Source organism: Pistacia vera, unplaced genomic scaffold (genome assembly GCF_008641045.1).
Source record: "Pistacia vera cultivar Batoury unplaced genomic scaffold, PisVer_v2 Contig631, whole genome shotgun sequence".
Taxonomy (NCBI): Eukaryota; Viridiplantae; Streptophyta; class Magnoliopsida; order Sapindales; family Anacardiaceae; genus Pistacia; species Pistacia vera.
The window spans coordinates 77,261-98,557 of NW_022196481.1; the positions used below are offsets into that span (position 1 = coordinate 77,261).

At 33.1% G+C, this 21,297-nt stretch overlaps 4 protein-coding genes across 4 annotated transcripts; 1 reads left to right on the top strand and 3 right to left on the bottom strand.

The window, feature by feature from the left end:
- Positions 1 to 20: 20 nt before the first annotated feature.
- LOC116111345 (major strawberry allergen Fra a 1-E-like) lies at positions 21 to 829 on the bottom strand. Its single transcript, XM_031397540.1, has 2 exons — positions 581 to 829; positions 21 to 475 (listed from the first exon to the last, which is right to left on the bottom strand). The coding sequence occupies exons 1-2, from the start codon at positions 750 to 752 to the stop codon at positions 192 to 194; spliced, it is 456 nt and encodes a 151-aa protein (XP_031253400.1). The 5' UTR covers positions 753 to 829; the 3' UTR covers positions 21 to 191.
- Positions 830 to 1,957: 1,128 nt separating this feature from the next.
- Positions 1,958 to 2,934, top strand: LOC116111346 (putative ubiquitin-conjugating enzyme E2 38). The gene is made up of 2 exons (XM_031397541.1): positions 1,958 to 2,001; positions 2,498 to 2,934. The coding sequence occupies exons 1-2, from the start codon at positions 1,972 to 1,974 to the stop codon at positions 2,747 to 2,749; spliced, it is 282 nt and encodes a 93-aa protein (XP_031253401.1). The 5' UTR covers positions 1,958 to 1,971; the 3' UTR covers positions 2,750 to 2,934.
- A 681-nt stretch (positions 2,935 to 3,615) lies between these two features.
- Positions 3,616 to 4,284, bottom strand: LOC116111343 (major strawberry allergen Fra a 1-E-like). The gene is made up of 2 exons (XM_031397539.1): positions 4,080 to 4,284; positions 3,616 to 3,974 (listed from the first exon to the last, which is right to left on the bottom strand). The coding sequence occupies exons 1-2, from the start codon at positions 4,249 to 4,251 to the stop codon at positions 3,691 to 3,693; spliced, it is 456 nt and encodes a 151-aa protein (XP_031253399.1). The 5' UTR covers positions 4,252 to 4,284; the 3' UTR covers positions 3,616 to 3,690.
- A 2,719-nt stretch (positions 4,285 to 7,003) lies between these two features.
- On the bottom strand, positions 7,004 to 21,165 carry LOC116111330 (two pore calcium channel protein 1). Its single transcript, XM_031397529.1, has 23 exons — positions 20,928 to 21,165; positions 20,639 to 20,788; positions 20,410 to 20,520; positions 19,180 to 19,275; positions 18,682 to 18,812; positions 18,251 to 18,311; positions 17,939 to 18,106; positions 17,245 to 17,310; positions 16,428 to 16,505; positions 15,311 to 15,372; positions 14,468 to 14,540; positions 14,121 to 14,186; positions 13,892 to 14,035; positions 12,532 to 12,589; positions 12,042 to 12,149; positions 10,801 to 10,864; positions 10,268 to 10,436; positions 9,408 to 9,472; positions 9,076 to 9,166; positions 8,199 to 8,285; positions 7,909 to 7,968; positions 7,651 to 7,688; positions 7,004 to 7,574 (listed from the first exon to the last, which is right to left on the bottom strand). The coding sequence occupies exons 1-23, from the start codon at positions 21,060 to 21,062 to the stop codon at positions 7,493 to 7,495; spliced, it is 2,163 nt and encodes a 720-aa protein (XP_031253389.1). The 5' UTR covers positions 21,063 to 21,165; the 3' UTR covers positions 7,004 to 7,492.
- Between the last annotated feature and the right edge of the window lie 132 nt (positions 21,166 to 21,297).

Consider the following 21,297-nt stretch of genomic DNA (forward strand, 5'->3'; position numbering starts at 1 on the left):
ACAAACAAGAGAAACTCTAATAATGAGCACACATACCGTAGCTTATATCAATACAATAGTAGGATACACGTACATGCATATGATATTGATGGAGAGAGAGAGAGTACGGCTTTATGGCGACACGTTGATACAAACATGCACACACTCACTGCTTAATTTAATATTTTACACACCATTGATGCAGAGGTTAATTAGTAGCTTAGCTGAAACTTGTCGAAGGACTTGAGAAATCCAAGGGCAGCGTCCCTAGCCTTGTCTGGTGGAGGTGTTGCTGGTGTCAGTGGCTCAAATTCAACTTCCCATTCAGCTTTACACATCTCCTTTTCCTTCCCTGTCATTGGAATGAACGAGAAAGTCACTCTGTAAGGATCATACATACTCTTTAAGTCCCCTTCTACTACAAGATATGTCACTGATTTTCCACTCTCCACCTTCTCTATTTTCTGGGTTGATTCTTTCACATAGCTCTGCACAGCTGCAAATATTTTCAAAATTTAATACGGTGTGTTGAAATTCATAGTTTCATGCATGCATGTTTAAATGAAAAATTAAAACACAGAGAGGGGCGGAGAGACCATACCAGGGCCAAGCTTGAAAAGCCTAAGGCTTCCGGGGCTGCCATCTCCTTGTATATATTCAGCATGAGCAAGCATTTCAGGGTTGATTTTGCTTATGATTTGATTGTTTCTAAACATCTCCCATGCTGTTTCAGCTGGGAGATTCAGCACCACTTCTCCTTTCATGTTCTTCATCTCTCTCAATCTATATCTTTGTGTTTTTTGATGATGGTGAGACTTTAAATAAGGACGGAGGAGAGGATATGGTAGGGCCAAGTGGGGATTGCTACGAGTAATATTACGAAATCTCCCCTGAGGTTTCAGACATATTTAACGCATCCTGAGATTTGGAAACACAGACAGAATCGTCCCCTGGTTAATCTATATATCAATAATATGCGAAGAATTAACCATATTCAACAATAATGATATTGATACACAGATTAGTGTAATCTGTTAATGGCGTTTCATGTTTGTAAATGTGAAAGATGGTATAAGAGGTTTAAAACTTTTTTTTTTTTTTTTTTCAAATTTCCTTTGAAAAATAGTTTATACAAATTACAAGAGGATGGAATTATACCTTTCATCCTTGACTATATAAAATCCTAAGTAATATAACAAATTCTTTGGATGCTTTTTGTATATTTCGTAAATATTTGATAAAATTGTTATTCGACAAAACCTGATGAGGGGGGATTGCAAGTTGCTACTCTTTCTTTTAGTTAATAAGAGAAATGCAATTGAAGAGCATGTAAATCCCTCTCTGGGTCGTGGTGGCATTGATTCTTTCTTGGTATACTTAATTATACAGCAAAGAAAGTCGTAGATGGATAGAGGGTGCCTATAAAATGTTCTACTTCCATTATCTATAAACAACCAAATTACATTCAACTATTTCTTCCATATTTTACTTCAAAAGTAGATTCCAATCTCTTCATATATATATTTATGTAGAAATGGCCATTCATCCCATCAGCTGACATGTGGTTATATTATATATCAGTTACAGCAAATAAGATGACAAATCATGAAGAGGTCGTTTGAAGAAGAGATGGTTTCATTATTTAAAGATTTTGCTGTTTTCTTGTAGAGATTAAACTTGCAAACTATGAAGCAAAGTGAGTAAAAGGCTCTGAATTAGTATGCTTACTATTTAGTTTTTTCTTTTTTCTTCTTTCTTAAATTGAAGACTAGTTCTTGAGCCCCACAATAAAATTTCGTCACATGGCAAATTGCTGAGTTATATTTAATTGACATTTTAAATATAAATTGTCAAAAGGCGTTCCTATGTGAGTCATTGGATACCCTTCAAAAACATAAATTTATTACCCCTAATTATGTTCCAACCCCGCCAATTTTCTTAGTAGACCCCACACTCTAAAACTATCGACTTATTATTTTATCCTTGAAGACAATGTTGTACACACTAAGAAGACCACCAAAGGTAGGATGTCAGCTGGAATCTGTGTCATAAATTTACTCTGTTTACCTTGCATGGAGGATTGATCTGTCAAGTTCTTTTCAGTACAATTTTTTGTGTTTTAGATGAGGCTCTGTTCGTGGAGATTTAATATTTGGTTGTGTTGACATTATTTTACTTGGCCTTTGTTCACATTTATTGTTCATTAACTGTAAGTATAAATGATTCATGTATCACAGAAGACTCTGCACCTGCATTTGCATAGGTGTGCGCGTTATCTATGCCCTTTAATTGTTTGTGCCATACACATACAAATTTTTATAGGTGGCATGTTTGAATTTCATAATTATTCATTGTTGAATTGTTCAAACCAGTGGTATGATATTTGATTATTCTATTGTACTGAAATATGGTGGCGTATGCCTGCATGTATGAGTTTGCAGTTATTGAGTGAGAACTGCCTGATATGATTTATCTGGCTTTTGAATACTGTGATCTAATCTATTGGGTTTATTGGCAGCACTTTGAGGATTTGGTTGCTTATCATTTTCGCAACCGTGCTCATGATATTCTGGTAGCTTGTAAAGCATATATGGAGGGAGCTGTGGTAGGAACTGTGGTGGTCAAAGACGGAGTCATAGAAGGTGGTAAAGTTGAGAAGGGTGGCTCAAACCTCTTTAAAACCAAAGTAGGTCAGATGATGAATATTCTCATTACTAACTTCACCAAAAACGGGTCCACAGGTTGTGAACAGTTTCGGACTATCAGTTAGACCGTAATAGATAAGCTGATAGCATAGTGGGCAGTTGATCTGAAGATATTTGGGGTTGCAAGGTGATGCCTTAGCTGACATGAAGCCTGTGCCTTTCAAGTACATTTAAGTTAATGCAATTTTGACAAAATGGATTGAACCTGTGGAACTTTCACCCTAGTATATATATTATATTATCTTTTGCAGTTTTTGAGCTAGATGATGTAGCTAGTATCGTATAGTAGAATGACGCGGGGATGGTTGAGCTTTCTACTGGACTAGTTGCTTGTTGACAACTTTAGTAATAAGAATATATGGGTTTCTTGTTAATATACATGTGAATGCTATGACATCTTGTCCAGCTCTCGGATATATATCTTCATAACTTGTGTTTTCAACTTTATCTATGGTTGTTTCTGCTGATATACATGCTTATTTCAGTTAAAAGGAGAAGGGGCGTTTCTTGGTTGTAGGGGATTTTGATCCCTCAATGGAAGTACTCTTAGATGATTTTGATCTGTAAAACATTAATATTAATTTCATGTAGTTGTAGGGTACCATAACAAAGCTTTTAAAAGAAGGTACTATTATGGTTATTTGGTTAAACACAATCTTATTATTCCATTCTATAAAGCGTTGACCATATCATAAAACATCCACTATATGAGTGAGTCTGACTCTCGAAAAAATATATAGCGGTTCATACACGTGTAACGGATACACATACCATAGTTTTAATTTGTTTTCCGAAACTAATAAACTCCAAGCTTATCAAAACATCAACACAAACAAGAGAAACTCTAATAATGAGCACACGTACCGTAGCATATATCATTACAATATTAGGATACATATTGATGGAGAGAGAGTACGGTTTTAATTTTATGGCGACACGTTGATACAAACATGCACACACTCACTGCTTAATTTAATATTTTACACACCATTGATGCAGAGGTTAATTAGTAGCTTAGCTGAAACTTGTCGAAGGACTTGAGAAATCCAAGGGCAGCGTCCCTAGCCTTGTCTGGTGGAGGTGTTGCTGGTGTCAGTGGCTCAAATTCAACTTCCCATTCAGCTTTACACATCTCCTTTTCCTTCCCTGTCAATGGAATGAACGAGAAAGTCACTCTGTAAGGATCATACATACTCTTTAAGTCCCCTTCTACTACAAGATATGTCACTGATTTTCCACTCTCCACCTTCTCTATTTTCTGGGTTGATTCTTTCACATAGCTCTGCACAGCTGCAAATATTTACAAAATTTAATATGGTGTGTTGAAATTCATAGTTTCATGCATTCATGTTTAAATGAAAAATTAAAACACAGAGAGGGGCAGAGATACCATACCAGGGCCAAGCTTGAAAAGCCTAAGGCTTCCGGGGCTGCCATCTCCTTGTATATATTCAGCATGAGCAAGCATTTCAGGGTTGATTTTGCTTATGATTTGATTGTTTCTAAACATCTCCCATGCTGTTTCAGCTGGGAGATTCAGCACCACTTCTCCTTTCATGTTCTTCATCTCTCTCAATCTATATCTTTGTGTTTTTTGATGATGGTGAGACTTTAAATAAGGACGGAGGAGAGGATATGGTAGGGCCAAGTGGGGATTGCTACGAGTAATATTACGAAATCTCCCCTGAGGTTTCAGACATATTTAACGCATCCTGAGATTTGGAAACACAGACAGAATCGTCCCCTGGTTAATCTATATATCAATAATATGCGAAGAATTAACCATATTCAACAATAATGATATTGATACACAGATTAGTGTAATCTGTTAATGGCGTTTCATGTTTGTAAATGTGAAAGATGGTATAAGAGGTTTAAAACTTTTTTTTTTTTTTTTTTCAAATTTCCTTTGAAAAATAGTTTATACAAATTACAAGAGGATGGAATTATACCTTTCATCCTTGACTATATAAAATCCTAAGTAATATAACAAATTCTTTGGATGCTTTTTGTATATTTCGTAAATATTTGATAAAATTGTTATTCGACAAAACCTGATGAGGGGGGATTGCAAGTTGCTACTCTTTCTTTTAGTTAATAAGAGAAATGCAATTGAAGAGCATGTAAATCCCTCTCTGGGTCGTGGTGGCATTGATTCTTTCTTGGTATACTTAATTATACAGCAAAGAAAGTCGTAGATGGATAGAGGGTGCCTATAAAATGTTCTACTTCCATTATCTATAAACAACCAAATTACATTCAACTATTTCTTCCATATTTTACTTCAAAAGTAGATTCCAATCTCTTCATATATATATTTATGTAGAAATGGCCATTCATCCCATCAGCTGACATGTGGTTATATTATATATCAGTTACAGCAAATAAGATGACAAATCATGAAGAGGTCGTTTGAAGAAGAGATGGTTTCATTATTTAAAGATTTTGCTGTTTTCTTGTAGAGATTAAACTTGCAAACTATGAAGCAAAGTGAGTAAAAGGCTCTGAATTAGTATGCTTACTATTTAGTTTTTTCTTTTTTCTTCTTTCTTAAATTGAAGACTAGTTCTTGAGCCCCACAATAAAATTTCGTCACATGGCAAATTGCTGAGTTATATTTAATTGACATTTTAAATATAAATTGTCAAAAGGCGTTCCTATGTGAGTCATTGGATACCCTTCAAAAACATAAATTTATTACCCCTAATTATGTTCCAACCCCGCCAATTTTCTTAGTAGACCCCACACTCTAAAACTATCGACTATGAATTTTTAAGACTATATTATATAACACTAAGTTCAAACTTTTATTTTTTAATAATATTACACCTACATCATTTTTATACAATATTATGTAATAAAATATGATTAGATAAAAATTTAATTTTAACTTTAAATTAACCAATGATAACTTGTCACATAATATTGTATAAAAAATATTATATGTATAATATTATTTTTTACTTTTTAAATAAATTCCCCCGTTGCTTCAAAATTTAAACTGGAAATGTTAATAAAATTATGACACAACGGCTTCAATCTTTCTCAGGAAAACATGTGGAGGGATGAAGTGGGACTGCAATAAAATAAAATGTGGAAAACTTGGTGGGAAAAGAGATAGAAACAAACAAGACCTAAAACATTTTCAACCCTTTTTGTTTGTGTTGAAAATATGGGCATATCTTGTTGGGGAAAGGGGACTGGAAGGTGGTTTAACATATGTGTCGCCCTCAGCTTACATCTGTATCCAACAATTTCAATTTTTAATTTGCATTATTTACAGCGTCAATCATCAGCATGTTTATCTACAGTTAATCAAGAATTTATGTTTCACAGGGTTAAACATAAATCAGCATATATGATTATAATAATTTTTTTTTTTTAGCTACAAAAATATTTAGGTGATTAGAAATTTACAGTTCGGTAATTAGAAATTTAAAAAAAGTTAAAATGAACCCTGAATTGTTCTAAGGTTTATAAAGTTTAGCCAAATTTCACATCACGAATCAAATTTTAAGGCTATACATAACAAATAAATCTACAAACAAACTGATAGAATGTGAGATGGATTATTGAATGAAGAGTCAGAGCTACCTCAAATTTCATCATGACCTCAGAAATACACCTCACTTAGTTAAATGATGTTTGACCATCGAGTAAAAAATTAAGCCAACATTAATTCATCAACATGCATAATCCAACATATGAATTGGACTGTGAAGGGGAGTGTTAGAATCCTACACTGATAGGCACGCTCAAGTCTATCAATTTATAAGAGAGGATAATACTCCAATTCAACAAAATCTTATTGATTTATAAGAGAGAATACATTCCATTCAACAAAACTTTATTGGGTAAGAAATCAAACTCACCTCAAATTCTATCAAAAACATATCTCACCAAGCATCTACAAACAAAAAGTTATAATAAAATTACATATTTATTTAGTTGCCCGTTCAAAAAACGTCCGCAATGCATCACAAGAAGTAAAATATCTATTATTGTTCTTGTTGATTGTTTATGGGAAAGCAAACCGAAAAAGATAAGCAGAGAAACTAAAGCAACCAAGTGAGGGGTACGAGATTCCATGTCGTTCATCAAACAACCATCAAATGATTCTCATCGTACCAACACAAACTCACCAGAAAAATCACTCCATTGCCCTACTCCACCTCCTATGGAATCAAATGGGTTCAAACCATCTTTTATTCCATGGGCCAGCTAGACCTCCGAAAGCAAGGAGCCCAATTGTTCTAGATACTTCATATATTTCGAGTTCAACAGCACAAATCCTATTTAAAAAAAGAAAGAAAAGAAAAAACACAGTTTAATATGCAACAAATGAGAATGCAGAATCAAAATGAAAGAGAGTTCATTTAAATTCTGTCGTTATTTCAGTCAAATGCTTGTTGTGAATAAACAGCAGCACATGTTTCAGTCTAATTGTACAAATCTATAAAATTTGCATCCAATGTCCTCAACACTTGAATTTTCAAACAGGGAATTCCACATCTCATTAAAGGATTTGGTTTCATTTTACCAAATAAGCAATGAGCAATTTAGCAACAAATGACAATCTTTACCATTAAATTTGAACTAGTATCCACTGTTCTCTATGTAGCTATACCATATAATTGGACTGGGGACTGATGCGTGCAATAATTGTAGGCAACAAAATTGGAAAAAACAAAAAAAAACCAAAAGACAATGTAAATAACACAAACTTGCGACAATGAAAACTGAACTTCGAAAAGAAGCAGTAAGATTTATTTTAATTATCACACACCAGAATGTGAAATGAAATCAAACTACGTATCGCCAGAATCATTTAGCTCTGCACTCAGCATGTGATGGAGAAGCCTATCAACTCTCTGACTTCGAGTTTTGGCACTGTACCAAACCAAACAATATGTAGTCTTAGCATACGGAAATAAGTGATAATTAGCCAATAGGCAGCAATACGTACCCAACAACATATCGGCGTCTTTCCTTGCTTCTTCCATCCTAGATCAAAATGTAGAAGATGACCATTCTCATTAGAATAGAGCATTGAATATCAATAGGCGAGAAATGTAAAACATTTGATGATTTGACAAGCATGATGTTCAATAAGTGAGAGATGTAAATGACACACAGACTAGCATCACAAGTTCTTTCATAAATAGGCTTTGCATCAAAACATTCTACTGTTATTTCCTAAAAAGATTTCACAAGATATACCAACCTTGTCATCTTCTTCGCATTCCAATTCAGCAAAGAATGCCTCCAAGATAAACGCTACAATCTGAGATTAAAATAGGAAACAAAAATGAGAATAATTCTTTTACAAGCCTTAATCCTTCGCTCGTGCTTTACAGTTTAGAACAACTTCCACTATTACATTGTCCCAAACATCCAAAAACAAAATTTAATCTTAAACACTCTCTGAAGAAGGCATTTGCATCTCTGAAGCGATAGTGTTTTTGCAACAGATAAAACACAATCAATAGTAGAAAAGCATTAAACAGAACTTACCAAATTCAAGAGTAATACAACATTTATCAGGTAGAAGCTGATAAAATATACAAGGGTCCAAGAGGTTCCTGTCAATTCTTTGTAGCTCTGAAATGGTAAACCAGAAATAATTAATGCCCTCAATCATAAGCATCAATTTTGAGCACTGAATAAAGTAAAAATAGGTGAAAATGACTTCAATGTTCCGTGGAAGGACATCCAACAAAGTCTGAAATCTTTTGAATGTACCATGTGGGTCAATATTAAATGAATGGGTTCTCCAATCAGATCTGATGATGTCTCTCTGTATTTTATCAATATCAGCCTGGCTGTCAATTACTGTAACTATACCTTGTGTGCGAACCCAAGTGACATATTTTGCAGTCACATAATATCCTAACAATGGCTGGAAGTCACCAGCCTGGAAAAGGCATCTAAACCTAAATAAGCAGGCCTTCTACGCAAAAGATCCTCTACTTGAGAGGAAGTCTAAGTGGCAGCATTGAGAAATTAGTTCCCTAAATTGCCATCCATTAGATTGGGTTAAGTTTTAAGTACCCCTTTTTTTCTTTCAATATAATCTTTGCAGTTCCCTATTAAACAAAAAAGATTTTAGTTTAGGTTTTAAGAGTTCCCAGAATGGCAAAATACTCGCTCTATTTAAGGAATAAATACAAATCTTCAGATGTTATGGAGGTAGCAAAAGAGAAAGTCCCATAGCCAAAAATAGTGAAAATGTATAATAAACAGGGACTTTATTCTTAATCTAGAAATCTACCATTTCAATAAAAAACAAGAAAGAATGAAAATGACTAGTATTCACCTCATCATGCACTACATCATATTACCAGATGTGAGAAACATACAATATAAAGAAATTGTGACACAGAAGTCTTACCTGCATCCAATCTTGCCAATTATTCATAACCAGCAAATTGAAAAGAGTCACCATTCCATTTGGATAGTCATTAAAATTAAAAAGTAAATAGCTGAAATTTTCAAGAAAAAGTGATTTAAGGAACTCAAATCGCAGCCTTTTAGGAAAAATAATAGAACAAAAGGGCAATAACTTAAAAAACAGAAGGCTAGATTTTAATAACTGTTAGCTGCTTATCAATGTCTCAGGATTCTGTACATGTACTTTGGGTGATGCGTAAGAAGAAACCACCAGTTGATGTAAGAAGTAGAAAATATAATAGATCTAAGATATCCATCAACTAATAAGGATACTCATCATCTGCAAGATCAGTCTCTTCCACCTTTGTGTTCCCCACATTGACAATCCCGCCAAAGATCTATCAAATAAAATCAATGTATGATGTATAAAAATTTTAACAGTTATACATGAGCAGAAGTCCAAAAAATGACAAAAATAATACTGAGATGTCAAATCTCAAAGATATATCATTTGCATAATACAGTAAACAGAATTAAAAAAAAAAAAAAAAACCACCAACAGAAAACTAGAGGTGATAGAAAAATAATTAACTATTTCATAACATCCAAATAATATTGTACTAAAACATACAATCTATGACACTTTCTTTTTTTTTTTACCAAAAGAACTTACACTATTTTAAATCATTGGATCAAATAAATCTAGATGGTTCAGATTAAATCTAGCATGCATCATTAATGTACTTCAGAAATAAAATATGCTAAATACATTCCCAATCATCCAAACTATATTTACCTAAAAGGTCTAAAAATTCAAGTAAAAAAAAATATGGTGCACTGATCTTAGCCAATATGTCTTTTATTTTTGTTTGATAGGAATTCTAGCTCGATATCATATAAGACATGCAAAATAATTAGATAACTATATTTTTAAGTATTTTAAGGTTTTCCTCTCAAATTATAATGGAAGGAAAAACCAAAGATGGTGGATGATAATTTCCCCAAGAAAACTTTAGCCACATTTCTACAGGTTTTTTTTTTTTTTTTTTTTTTTAAATCCAAAGTGAAAAAAAATGAGGTAGAAATATGCCAAGATGATCTCATGTACTTAAATTTTCCTTTATACCGAAAAGTATTTTGAAGACCAGTAATACAAGCAATAAGAGCATCCTCTATATCTAAACAGAGTATACCTGTACACCAAGAGAGCAATAGATACATAAGACACAAAATATGATCCCAAGATAAGGCATTAAACTTGGTATAAGGGTTAAGAATGTGGCAAGAAAAGCTCGGTAACGTTGGACATGCATTAGGATCCTGATCAATCTTAGCATTCTTGCGAGAAGAAGGTAGCGGATCCTGTTAGAAAAAAGTTGGGGAAACAAATGGAGATAAGTATCAAACTGAGACTTCGTGGAAATGAGAAGAAACATAATCTAGTCGCATGCAAGAAGTTTACCCTGATAAAATAAACTTCGTTAGAAAATAACCAATATTAGTTAATTAGTATATTAAAGTAGATCACAGTAAGAATATTGTAGTTATTTCAAATCACAAACTATTTCAGATTTGGGTATCCTTGAATGGTTAAAGAAAGGAAAGAGGTTTCTTGAAGCACCCTAATGCTTGGAACATTTATTTGAATAAAAATGAGGAACATCATAATGCCAAAAAATAAATGCAATTTACACTATGAACCTATTTGAAATGGGTCTGCTCTTACCATTCTCCGTTCGAAAGAAAGGTAAGGCTATTAGGGGACACAAAAGTTATGGTTTCGCCGATAACTGCAAACACATAATAATTGTATGTTAAAGCAATATAATGAGATCTCAAGACACAAACTAGAATGTACATGGTTTATTCTTTTCATAACTTCTGTAGCAAGACCCAGCAAGTCACAGCATGAAAATTTGTAAAGATCATTCTACATGCATAAAAAGCTGATGTAGTTTCAGTTTTCTATAAAATCCTGATTTTTCAATGAAAGTATGTTTAATGCATTTACATTTGAGTATAATCATGAAACTACAATAATGGTTGTTTTTAAATGAAATTTGTATTGGTCGACACAGTTTCAACTAAATTGTCTTCTAAAGTATGTCGGAAATACAAAGTGACGGTTTGTTTAAAAAAAAAAAAAAAAGGCACTCATAAGAACAAAATAAGATCAGACGAGAATCAGAAATATAAATTTTCTTCCCAAATAGAACTAGAATATCCATCGTGTGAGTTCCTCATATCTCATTTCTTTGATATTAACATAATACAATTCTTTATTGAGTATATATATTGTTGTAATGCATCTCAAGTAAACAAACACAAAATATTAAGTAATTTCAAGCATAATGAATGTTCTCCAATACATCAAAAGATTATTAACAATGCAAACTTTATTAACAAAAATAAGGATATCACACAATGGTTATGTGAAATTCTACATTCTGAGCACCTTAAACACCTTAATGGCATGAACATTCTCCATTTCTAATGTAACGGTTACTCCATTCATCTTATTGTAATATATGTACCAGACTCCAACTTAATAAAAGTAACGTCAATATGTGTTAGAATATTCCTCAGGTAGGTATCTTGATGATTTGTTTCAGAGTATGCAACTCTTTAGGTTATTGACAACATCTGCGAAGAGTTAATATCTGCAAGAGTTGGTGGAAGAAAATTGACAGCTTGGATTTGCAATTATGACCTCTTTCAGACACTCCACTCTTTAAAATAAGAAATGACACTAACGATATAGAGAAGTTCAGAAATTCGACAAATTACTACTTTCAGCATTAAGAATTTTAGAAGACAATATATGACAAAGAAATATTAAATTGGTAGCAGTGCAATTATCAACAAATATCATCAGTAATATAAAAAAGAAACCGTGTCCAGTTATTCAATTACATTTAAAGTAAATATAGCATAGATAGCAGGGATATGATTGTCCAGTGTAGTTACCTATTATCCATGTTATCAGAAAATCAAAGCGATTTTGACCATCCCTCCAATAATTCTCAAATCCAAATGAATAAACTTTCAGAGCCATTTCCAGTACATATATCCACCCTGTTGAACAATAGGCAATCCATGAGCTCCAAAGACAGTGGCAAAGTCTCAAGTGTGACAACATATAATGCACCACTTAATGGGCGTCTCAAGCGTAATATAGAAATACAAATTCACATGGTTATCCAAAGGGATGTCACATTCATCCTACACCCATTCAGTTGCTGCAGAATCTGGCACTATAAACACTTTCATGGAAAACCCTATGTATAGCTAAATTGTATGTTTCCTTAGATGCTTAGAAATTCTAAAATTGCATAGACTTAATTGCTCAAGAAAAGGCATCTTTATATATCCTCAAGTTGCTAGTGAGCACCCATTCACATGTACACATGACAGAATCTATGAATTGTTAAAAATAATGCCTCGGCGATCAACTTACCAAAGACAAATTCCACCTCTTGCCACACCTTCTGTCCAGAACTGTTTTCTATATCAAGCTGCAAAACATTACTCATCAAATTACATGCGACATAAGCAAGATTAAATTTAGACTTTCAAACAGAGCCACCAAGATACCAAGTTTTCCCAACTAGAGATACGAAATCGTGAGGTGGCAAGGTAGTCTATAAAACACAACTGAATATTATGGCAAACAGCAGTCAGGCAATAAAGTATTCAAGGAAAACAAATGATTAGAAGAGAAAAGTCTGATCAAGAAAGTGCATGAGAAAACAATCTAGCACATACATGTGTTTCAACAAAGATTGCACCAAATATGCAATGTTTTGTTATTTGATTTGAAAACCTTGAAGGAAAAATAAACGCATGAGCTACTTTTACCTAAGTTTTGGGGTTTTCTCCAGAGATCAGCACGACGAATTGTCTTTAAAGCAAAGAGTAAGCTCAAAAAGGTCTCACGCTAGTTCCAGGGTTTTTATTTTTATATTTTAATTGAGTTTTTCCAGCTCTTTGATGTAGCCGGCTTAAATTTAACTGTGTTCTTTAAGTCATCAGAAAAAGCAGAAATTGGAATTAAGGTATGAGGTCACATGACTGAGGCATCAGTTGTAAACTCAATAACAGCAGCAAAAAAAAAAAAAAAAAAGCACCTATAGCAAATTCTTATCAAATTTACAGTACTTTGACGTTATTCTGGATGTGGAGGTGCAACTAATACCTTCTCCTAGATCAGCTAACAAAGATATAATAATCTCTAAAATTATATGTATAACTAGATAACTGCAATCTTATTTACAGACTTGGCTCTTGGAAGACATCCAGAGAAAGCCACAGCAGGACATTCAAAAGCTGGAGAAAGTAGAAAAGATGACCAGATAGGCTGCAGTATGAAGGAGGTTACTCCATCAGCAAATTTATTTAGCCCTGGGTGAAAAGGATAATACTCCTCCAAAATACATAGTTTACTCATTAGATTTTCGTGCTTGATAGATACTCTTTGCATACCCTGTATCTTAATTTGTTTTCTACTCTCCAAAGAGGCTAACCTTTCCTAGCTGTGTAGTTGTAAAAAATGGTGTGCTGATTAGTAACTAAAATCCACTCGTCATCAATAAACAATTATCACCTCTTTAACTTTGTCTATACAAAACATACAGCAGCTAAATTTATACCACGGTTCATGAAGTTCAATATGAATATCAACTGTGCAACTCACAGCATTGATAAGCAAATGCTTGCATTAAGCAACATACCAACGAAATGTATCAGAAAAGGAAAGTATAATAGAACTAAACTTGTAAAATAAAAAGTTTGAATCATTCTGCATGTTCAGGGCATACCATTGTTTCAACAATAACGGCAGCTAGATTCACTACGAGAATGAAGGTTATTATGTATCCAAATTTGGGGCTTCGTACAAAAGCTTTCAACTTTTCGGAAAATGGTGAACGGTAAACTAACGGAAATCTTTCAAAACAAGATGGCTGCAACCAGACGCAAAGTATCTTATATCAATTCTAAAAATTATTTGTCATTCAAAACATGAACAAGATTTGAGTTTGGACTCACTGCATCCTCTTTTAGGAATCTTAGAGCAATGGCATTGCAAAGGTCATAGAATTCATCCAAATTGATCTGCAAACAAAAAAGATCAAGTTCAGTAAACAGATTAAATAGGACTCACAATCAATAAACAATAATATAAATGTAATTGCTATCCCATAGATGGCCAGTTGATATTACAACTACACAATTATGTGATCAGAAAATGAAACAACAGGATACACATTCAAAGAACCACCGAAAAAAAAAAGCTAGAAATTTCTGAATTCATGATATGGGTGGCAGAAGTTGTATCCAATATGCAAGTAAAAAAAGATGCACAGTCTTAGACCAAGAATAGAGGAACTATATACCTTGAAATCATGGGTGTCATCCAGCTCATAAAATATTAACTCAAATTCTTCTCTTGATATTTTTGGCAAAGTCCTACAAAATATGAACAAAGGCAAGATTTAATATTCACAAGAGCAAAGTTAATGGCACAATTATTAGAACAAATTAATTACAAGAGCTGAGATAATGGAAGCCCACTTTTTTTTTCATAAGATCTGAATTTTTTTTATTTAAATAAGATACTGCAGAAAGGGGTGAACCAGAAGTTCATGATAAAAAGAAAAAATGTAAATGAATTCATCAACTTCACAATAAAAATTCCCTCAAACAGCAGAATTTTTTTTGAAAATTAAGTCACAACAACTACCCAATCCTTTTGAATAAATAAAAAATGAAATCCCTTCAAATTGCTTGGTAAATTCAAAGAGCACAAATTTTTTTGAAAATTAAGACAAAACTGCCGCCCAATCCCTTTGAATAAAGAAGAAAAAACCTTCAAACCTACTCAAAGAAGCAAGAGCACAAACTCTTTCCCAAAGCAACTCCAAGCTCCCATCCTTACCTTCCTCAAATATTCTTTTACTCTGCTCTATCCATAACACCCAAACAACCACCAAAATAGAGCATCTCAAAAGAACACAACTTTTCCTCCACCAAATCCAAAATGATATTCAATAAACAATGAAATGTAATTCATTGGTATCAACCCAACAAATTAGCCTCTCCAAAATTATTACACAAAGGAAATTTGAATGAAATCTTTTCAAATAGAAAAAGAAATGTATTATTAGAAGAAATTGATGTGCAAGATGCATAGGCGTAATCGCTTTAAAGCACATTGGAAAAGGTGGTACAAGTAATACCTATATTTGTTAAGTTCTTGAAACAGTTGTATACATTGCTCTTTGTCGAGGGATCCGACATTCTGTTCAACATAGAGAAAAGGACCTTACATAACACGTGACAGGATAGATGATAGAGCAAAGCATCAAACAAAACCATTGTAACTACATTTAGATACAGAAAAAATACACAGTATCACTAAATGTAACAACGGTTGTGGTGGTAATCTTATCTATAAAACTAAAAATGACTAATCCAGGCAAACTGTTTCACATAACACAGATCATTAGGTAAAGCTAAGTAATCAGATGAGCTTCACAAAACCTCTGAAAAAGTTAAATTACAATGTCCGCTGCAATTACAAAACAAAAACAGAAGAAAATGCTCAATGTCAACACTGAGATAATGAAACTCTGGCTGGAGATAGATAGCCATTACTATACATCATAACTTCATATCTTGACCCCATCTTGATCCCATCAATATATCCATTCAATAAACAGTAATAACATAGTACTGTTTCGATCACTTGGGTCTTTCTTCTTCAACCTGGACAACTTGATCAGTCACATTACAATTCTTGTCAAACAATCTGACATGAAGAGCCACTTTTCTTTTTTCAACTCATAGGCTTTTCAAAATCAAACTCTCCCAATCTATTTTAACTAACTCAGAAATTTGAAAATTGACAATTGGTTCTACCCCTAAACTCAACTGTGATATTATAAGCAGGCAACAGACTATTTGCCAGTAATAATTTAGCTTTCTATCAGTATTAATGATCTTCTGATTAGTGTTTACCTCAAATAAATGGAGTGCCAAAGCACTCCATGAGCAACATCATTCCTGCTTTACTTTTTTTCTTTTTCTAGAACAAACCAAATAATTGGTACATTACTGCTTCAACTAATCAGCTAAATCAAGAAACATCTCCACTGTTAAATTCTAAGCAATGATGATTTCTCAAGACCACCATCTAGAGTGAAGAATATTTGCATGATAATAATGAACCGATATGTAGCCTCTGTTTGTTATGTACAAAAAAAAAAAAAAAAAAAAAATGATTGCGAATAAAGCTTGTTCCAAAGTATGCAAAGTATGCTAAGAGAATTACTTAATTAGATAGTTAATACTTACATCTTTATCAATAAGATTAAAGGCCTTTCCCAATATACTTTTCCTCATGCGATCCATATCAGAAACTTGCTTTGCAAGCTACAACAAAAATCAATATGAGCAAAAGATAGTAAGCATATGCATTTGTTCGGTTCCTAAAATCCAAGAAAAATCTTATAAAAAATTTAGGGAGATACTCCATATATCCCAAACTATTTGTCCATCCTAGCAATTCTAAATTTTCGAAACACCTCATTATTACATTTGCTAGATTTTAATACACTTGTTGGGTCCTTTTCTATTAACTTAAGCTTTCGGAATTCACATTGTTCAATGTGGTATTAGAACCAAGTTGACTAAAATGACTTGTGCTTGAATCCATGCATTCTATTTATAACAAGATGCAAAATGGGTCTATGTTTGAATTTATGCTGCAAATTATTAACCAGATTTCGCCATACATTTAAAAGGACAAGAGAGTTTAATATTATCTTTGGGACTATTCCTATCAAATTAAGTTTTTAGGACAACATTCACACACACCTTAGAATATATTGCATTTTAAACTACTCTTATGCAGAAAGCTTGCAGAAGTATTTCAAAGGAAAACAGTAAAGGCAATTTTGAAAATCCAACAAAAAGAATAGTTTGCTTTTAATGGTGGACAATCATTTCGGGACAAAATAAAATAAAAGTTGGAAAATAATTCTAGATGGAGGGATATATATACTACCCCATGTAGAATAGTTGCACCAGTGCTACTTGGCATAGTAATTACAGTATTTTTAAAGTCTTCAGTCATATGGTTAATGTTAAAGAGATTAAAAAAAACCAATACCTGACCTTTGAAGCTATCATATACAACAGCAAGGATCAAGTTGGTGACCTTCATTTGGGGGTTATCCTACATCTCTTGTTTTTTATACGTTATGGTGGAACTTCAGGAATTTGTCTTTTGTATCATCTATTTATGATTCAACCTCAAAGGTCTCTGTAACTACTTTAAAGTTCTGAAAATTGTATTCTGTTACTCTAGAAGTGAATTGTACTCACTTCTCTGTCTTGTGATTTTACAAATCCATAAGATCTGTACTTTTTTTTTTTAGTTAATGCACAATTAGAACTCAGAAGCAACAAAAGAACTGAAAATCAGAGACAATTCTGTAAATAACAATGATAATTGCTCTAAAAGCCATTGATGAAAACTTAAGATTCTAACATAAGACACCATCAGCTATACTGTGATCTTCACTTAACAAAAGTGTAGAGAAAGAACATTAAAATGTTAAAAGAGTAATCACAACATGCTAAAAGATACAAAAGTTTATCATTTAAAAATAAAAAAAAATAAAAAAAGTGTGACAACAATGCACGTGAATAGCTCATGAATCAAAGAAGCATAAGTATATACATTTGAGAGGTGTATAATTTAGCAGCATGAAATTGTATCTAAATACACTATTTGATTTAGCACCATGAAACTTAAAATTTTAGCTCTAATAAAACTAAGTTCCTTTTCAATTTCCTACTTACTTGTACGCAGGTATCCAGACATCCGGGTTGTTGGAAGTGGTGAATAAAATTAACATCTTATACAATGTGGTACCATACGAAGTAAATACTGTTTTACCCTGTTGCGTGTCTTCAAACATGACATACGCTACCCAACTGGCGATCAGCAGGAACAAAAGCCCAAGTGCCTGTAGTTTTAGAATATGAAAAGTGGAGGCATATTATCCCATTAACCATAAACACTAAAAACAGTAACATTTGGTAACTTGGGAGACAATTGCAATTGCAAACACTATATAGATTGAAGAACAATGTTAAGATGGTAAACAAACCAAGACATTCAAGTACATGCCAAGCATTCCAGCCAAAACGAAGATGCTATCTCGTAATTCTCTGAAGTCAAAAGGAAGGTGAGATTAAAAAAGGGTAAATCACATGCTCTAAAATTGTTTGATAGCAAAAGCAGAATTAAGCCATGCAAGTTCACCACAATAAGTGTTAACTATGTGCAATTCCCTATCCCAAGATTTAATTCACAACATGCTCATTGGCATTGACTAGGCACAAGAACCCTCTTTTTGCACAAAACCTAGTTTTTAGTAGGCGGTCAGAAGGTGCCTATCCATGGTATGCACAGCTCTATATCGGTATTAAAATACAAGATAAACCCACATGCGCAAATGCACATATAACTATCTATATGTGTACAAACATAAATGAATTCACAATAAGAATAGTATATGTGAGTCCTTCCGAACCATACCTAATGTTTAGGGTGAAAAAAGCAACTCTGATATATGGTGCAATCCTGAGAGGAAGTGAGTCAAATGCCACTGGAGACAAGTAGAGAACATAAACCAGAAGATCAGCAACCAAAATTAATAGGCACATGACCTGCAAAATTAAACCACGCAAACAAAGAAAAATTATCATTAGACTGCAGAATGAGGGAAAAAGAAAAAGAAAAGAAAAGAGGAAGTAGAACTTATCAAAGACTTAATAAGGACATTTTAACGTTTGAGCAATCGATGCACATTTCCAAATAAGAGGTTACGTAATCCAAATTAAGAAGAAAATTACATAAGTAATTGAACTACTCCAAATAATTAAATTATGAAGCCATTCTTATTCTTCTATGTAAAAAATTACAAAAATTGAACTACTTCAAAGAATTAAATTATAAAGCTAGTCTTATTCTTCTGTTAAAATAATAATAATAATAATAATAATAATAGTAAAACATAGATCAATGATGGTTTACCTTCAACCGAGTAAAAGGATTTTTCCAGTAGACCTGTGACCCTTCGAATGAAATTGGAAAGAAAGTATGTATCACAAGCACAATGAGAGTTATGCCCTGTGCAGAAGCAAAATGTCATCATGCAACTTGCAAACACATCATTGTAAGAAAATTGCAGATGAAACATTTTTAAGATCTTCAAATCTTATAATTAAGTTTAGAATTTCAAATAAAAATTATCTTACAACTAGCAACACGCTATAAAGAATAATATTAAATATTCCAAGTTTGTATCCCAACTTTTGAATCCCAAGGGGTTTGGATTTAATTTATGATTGTTATGTAGATTATGTGATAAATATGGTAAATGATGTGACAGCTCTAAATCAATGCCGCATTAATTAAGATGCAAAGGTTGGCATGATGTGTAGCATTATTCGAAACCTGGAAAATACAAATCTTCATAGTCTCCAAAAACAGGTCATCTACTATCACAATACCCATTAATCCCTCAATCTACAGATTCAACCAAGTCCATCTTAGTCACGTAAAACCAAATTGCTTCCACCTCCATATGGAGCATATCCAATATAAGCAAGTATTGAAGGAGGGTGATAATACAAAAAACTTTATGCTGCTCACGTAAAGTTCAAACTTAATTTAACCATGAAAATATGATAACAACTAACAGACACACCCCAGACACAATAACAAGTATAAGTCAGAGTGACTAATAACAATCACATATCACCTAACAAACCAACTGTATTAACCACCAAGAAAAGGAGTTCCAGATTACACATTATTTCTATTTGATCAAACTAATATGAGTTTATAATTTGTCAACAAGTTTTGAATTTATTTCATTTAATTGACAATGTCTTTTTTTCCAAAAGTGAAAAATCAAAATTAATGATTGAGTTGCTTGTGAAATATTACACTTTAGCACTCCACATTGCTGATTCTTTTTCTTTTTCAGTAAGATTTAGAAATTATACTTAACTTTCACACATTCCTTTCATTTTCTCCTAAATGTTCACCACTTTTAGCAAGCTATTTGCTATACGTCTATCAAAATCACCAATGACTAATTGAATGACCTCTGAAGTTAACAAAACAGTAACCATTTGGTTTCCATCACATTGCTCATATCATTAAAATTGTCAAACAAAAGCTAACATCATCTTTACCATATATTTAATTCGAATTCAACTGGACATAATACTATTTCAAGAACATCATAAACCTTACCTCATAAATAAGTGACTCTGTACCACTTAAGTATGGCAACTGCCCAAGATAATAGTAATCTCTATCAGTGCAAGAATATGTTAGAGAACTCTTTGAGCACCACAAAGGTTTCTGCATGAACTCAACCAAGTCAAGAATCAAAAAACGAGTGGGATAAAGACAACAAGAGAAACAAGAACTATATTAACAAATTCAGAATTAAAAAAAAAACCGAGACAAACAAACCAACCTCTAAGAAATTCAAGACTATCAAAGCAAAATAATTAAGGGACCAAATGAATTCAAACTTAATAAACATGAAGTAGAACTTGGCAGAAGTCTCGAAGCTCGACTCTGACTGATCAAGAATTTCCTCTGGTAAACCATCACCATCTGCAGCCTGTAACAGAAAAAGCATCGTCAACCAATCAGAACAAGCATTTTCCAGTTAAAAGAAATATAAAATACAATATTTGCGACGATAATTTGATGAAACCATAAGTGACTTGGGTAAACTTAAATGAGAAGGAAGAGTTTACCAGATCCACGAGAGCCGCGGCCTTCTGGTAACGAGAGCCGCGCGTGATCGCTTGGGAGCGACGAGTGTAGGAAGAAGGCGGCCGTATGTTGTTAGTGTTACTGCTTTCTCCGCTTATCAGCAGAGCCTTATCCATCTTCCACTTTCGGAAACTGAATCGACTAACTACTATACTTGTATGGCAAGTCTGTTGTTCAAAAGTGGACGTCGTAATGTAAAAATAAAACAAAAATCATAATTAAATCCTTTAAGATGTGCATGTCATGTTAGTTTTATAAAATATTTATTTATAAATTAATATTCCGTTAATCGCGTTGTGTTGGTTTGAGATATTATTTAATGAATAACAAGTGTACATATTAAATAAAGGG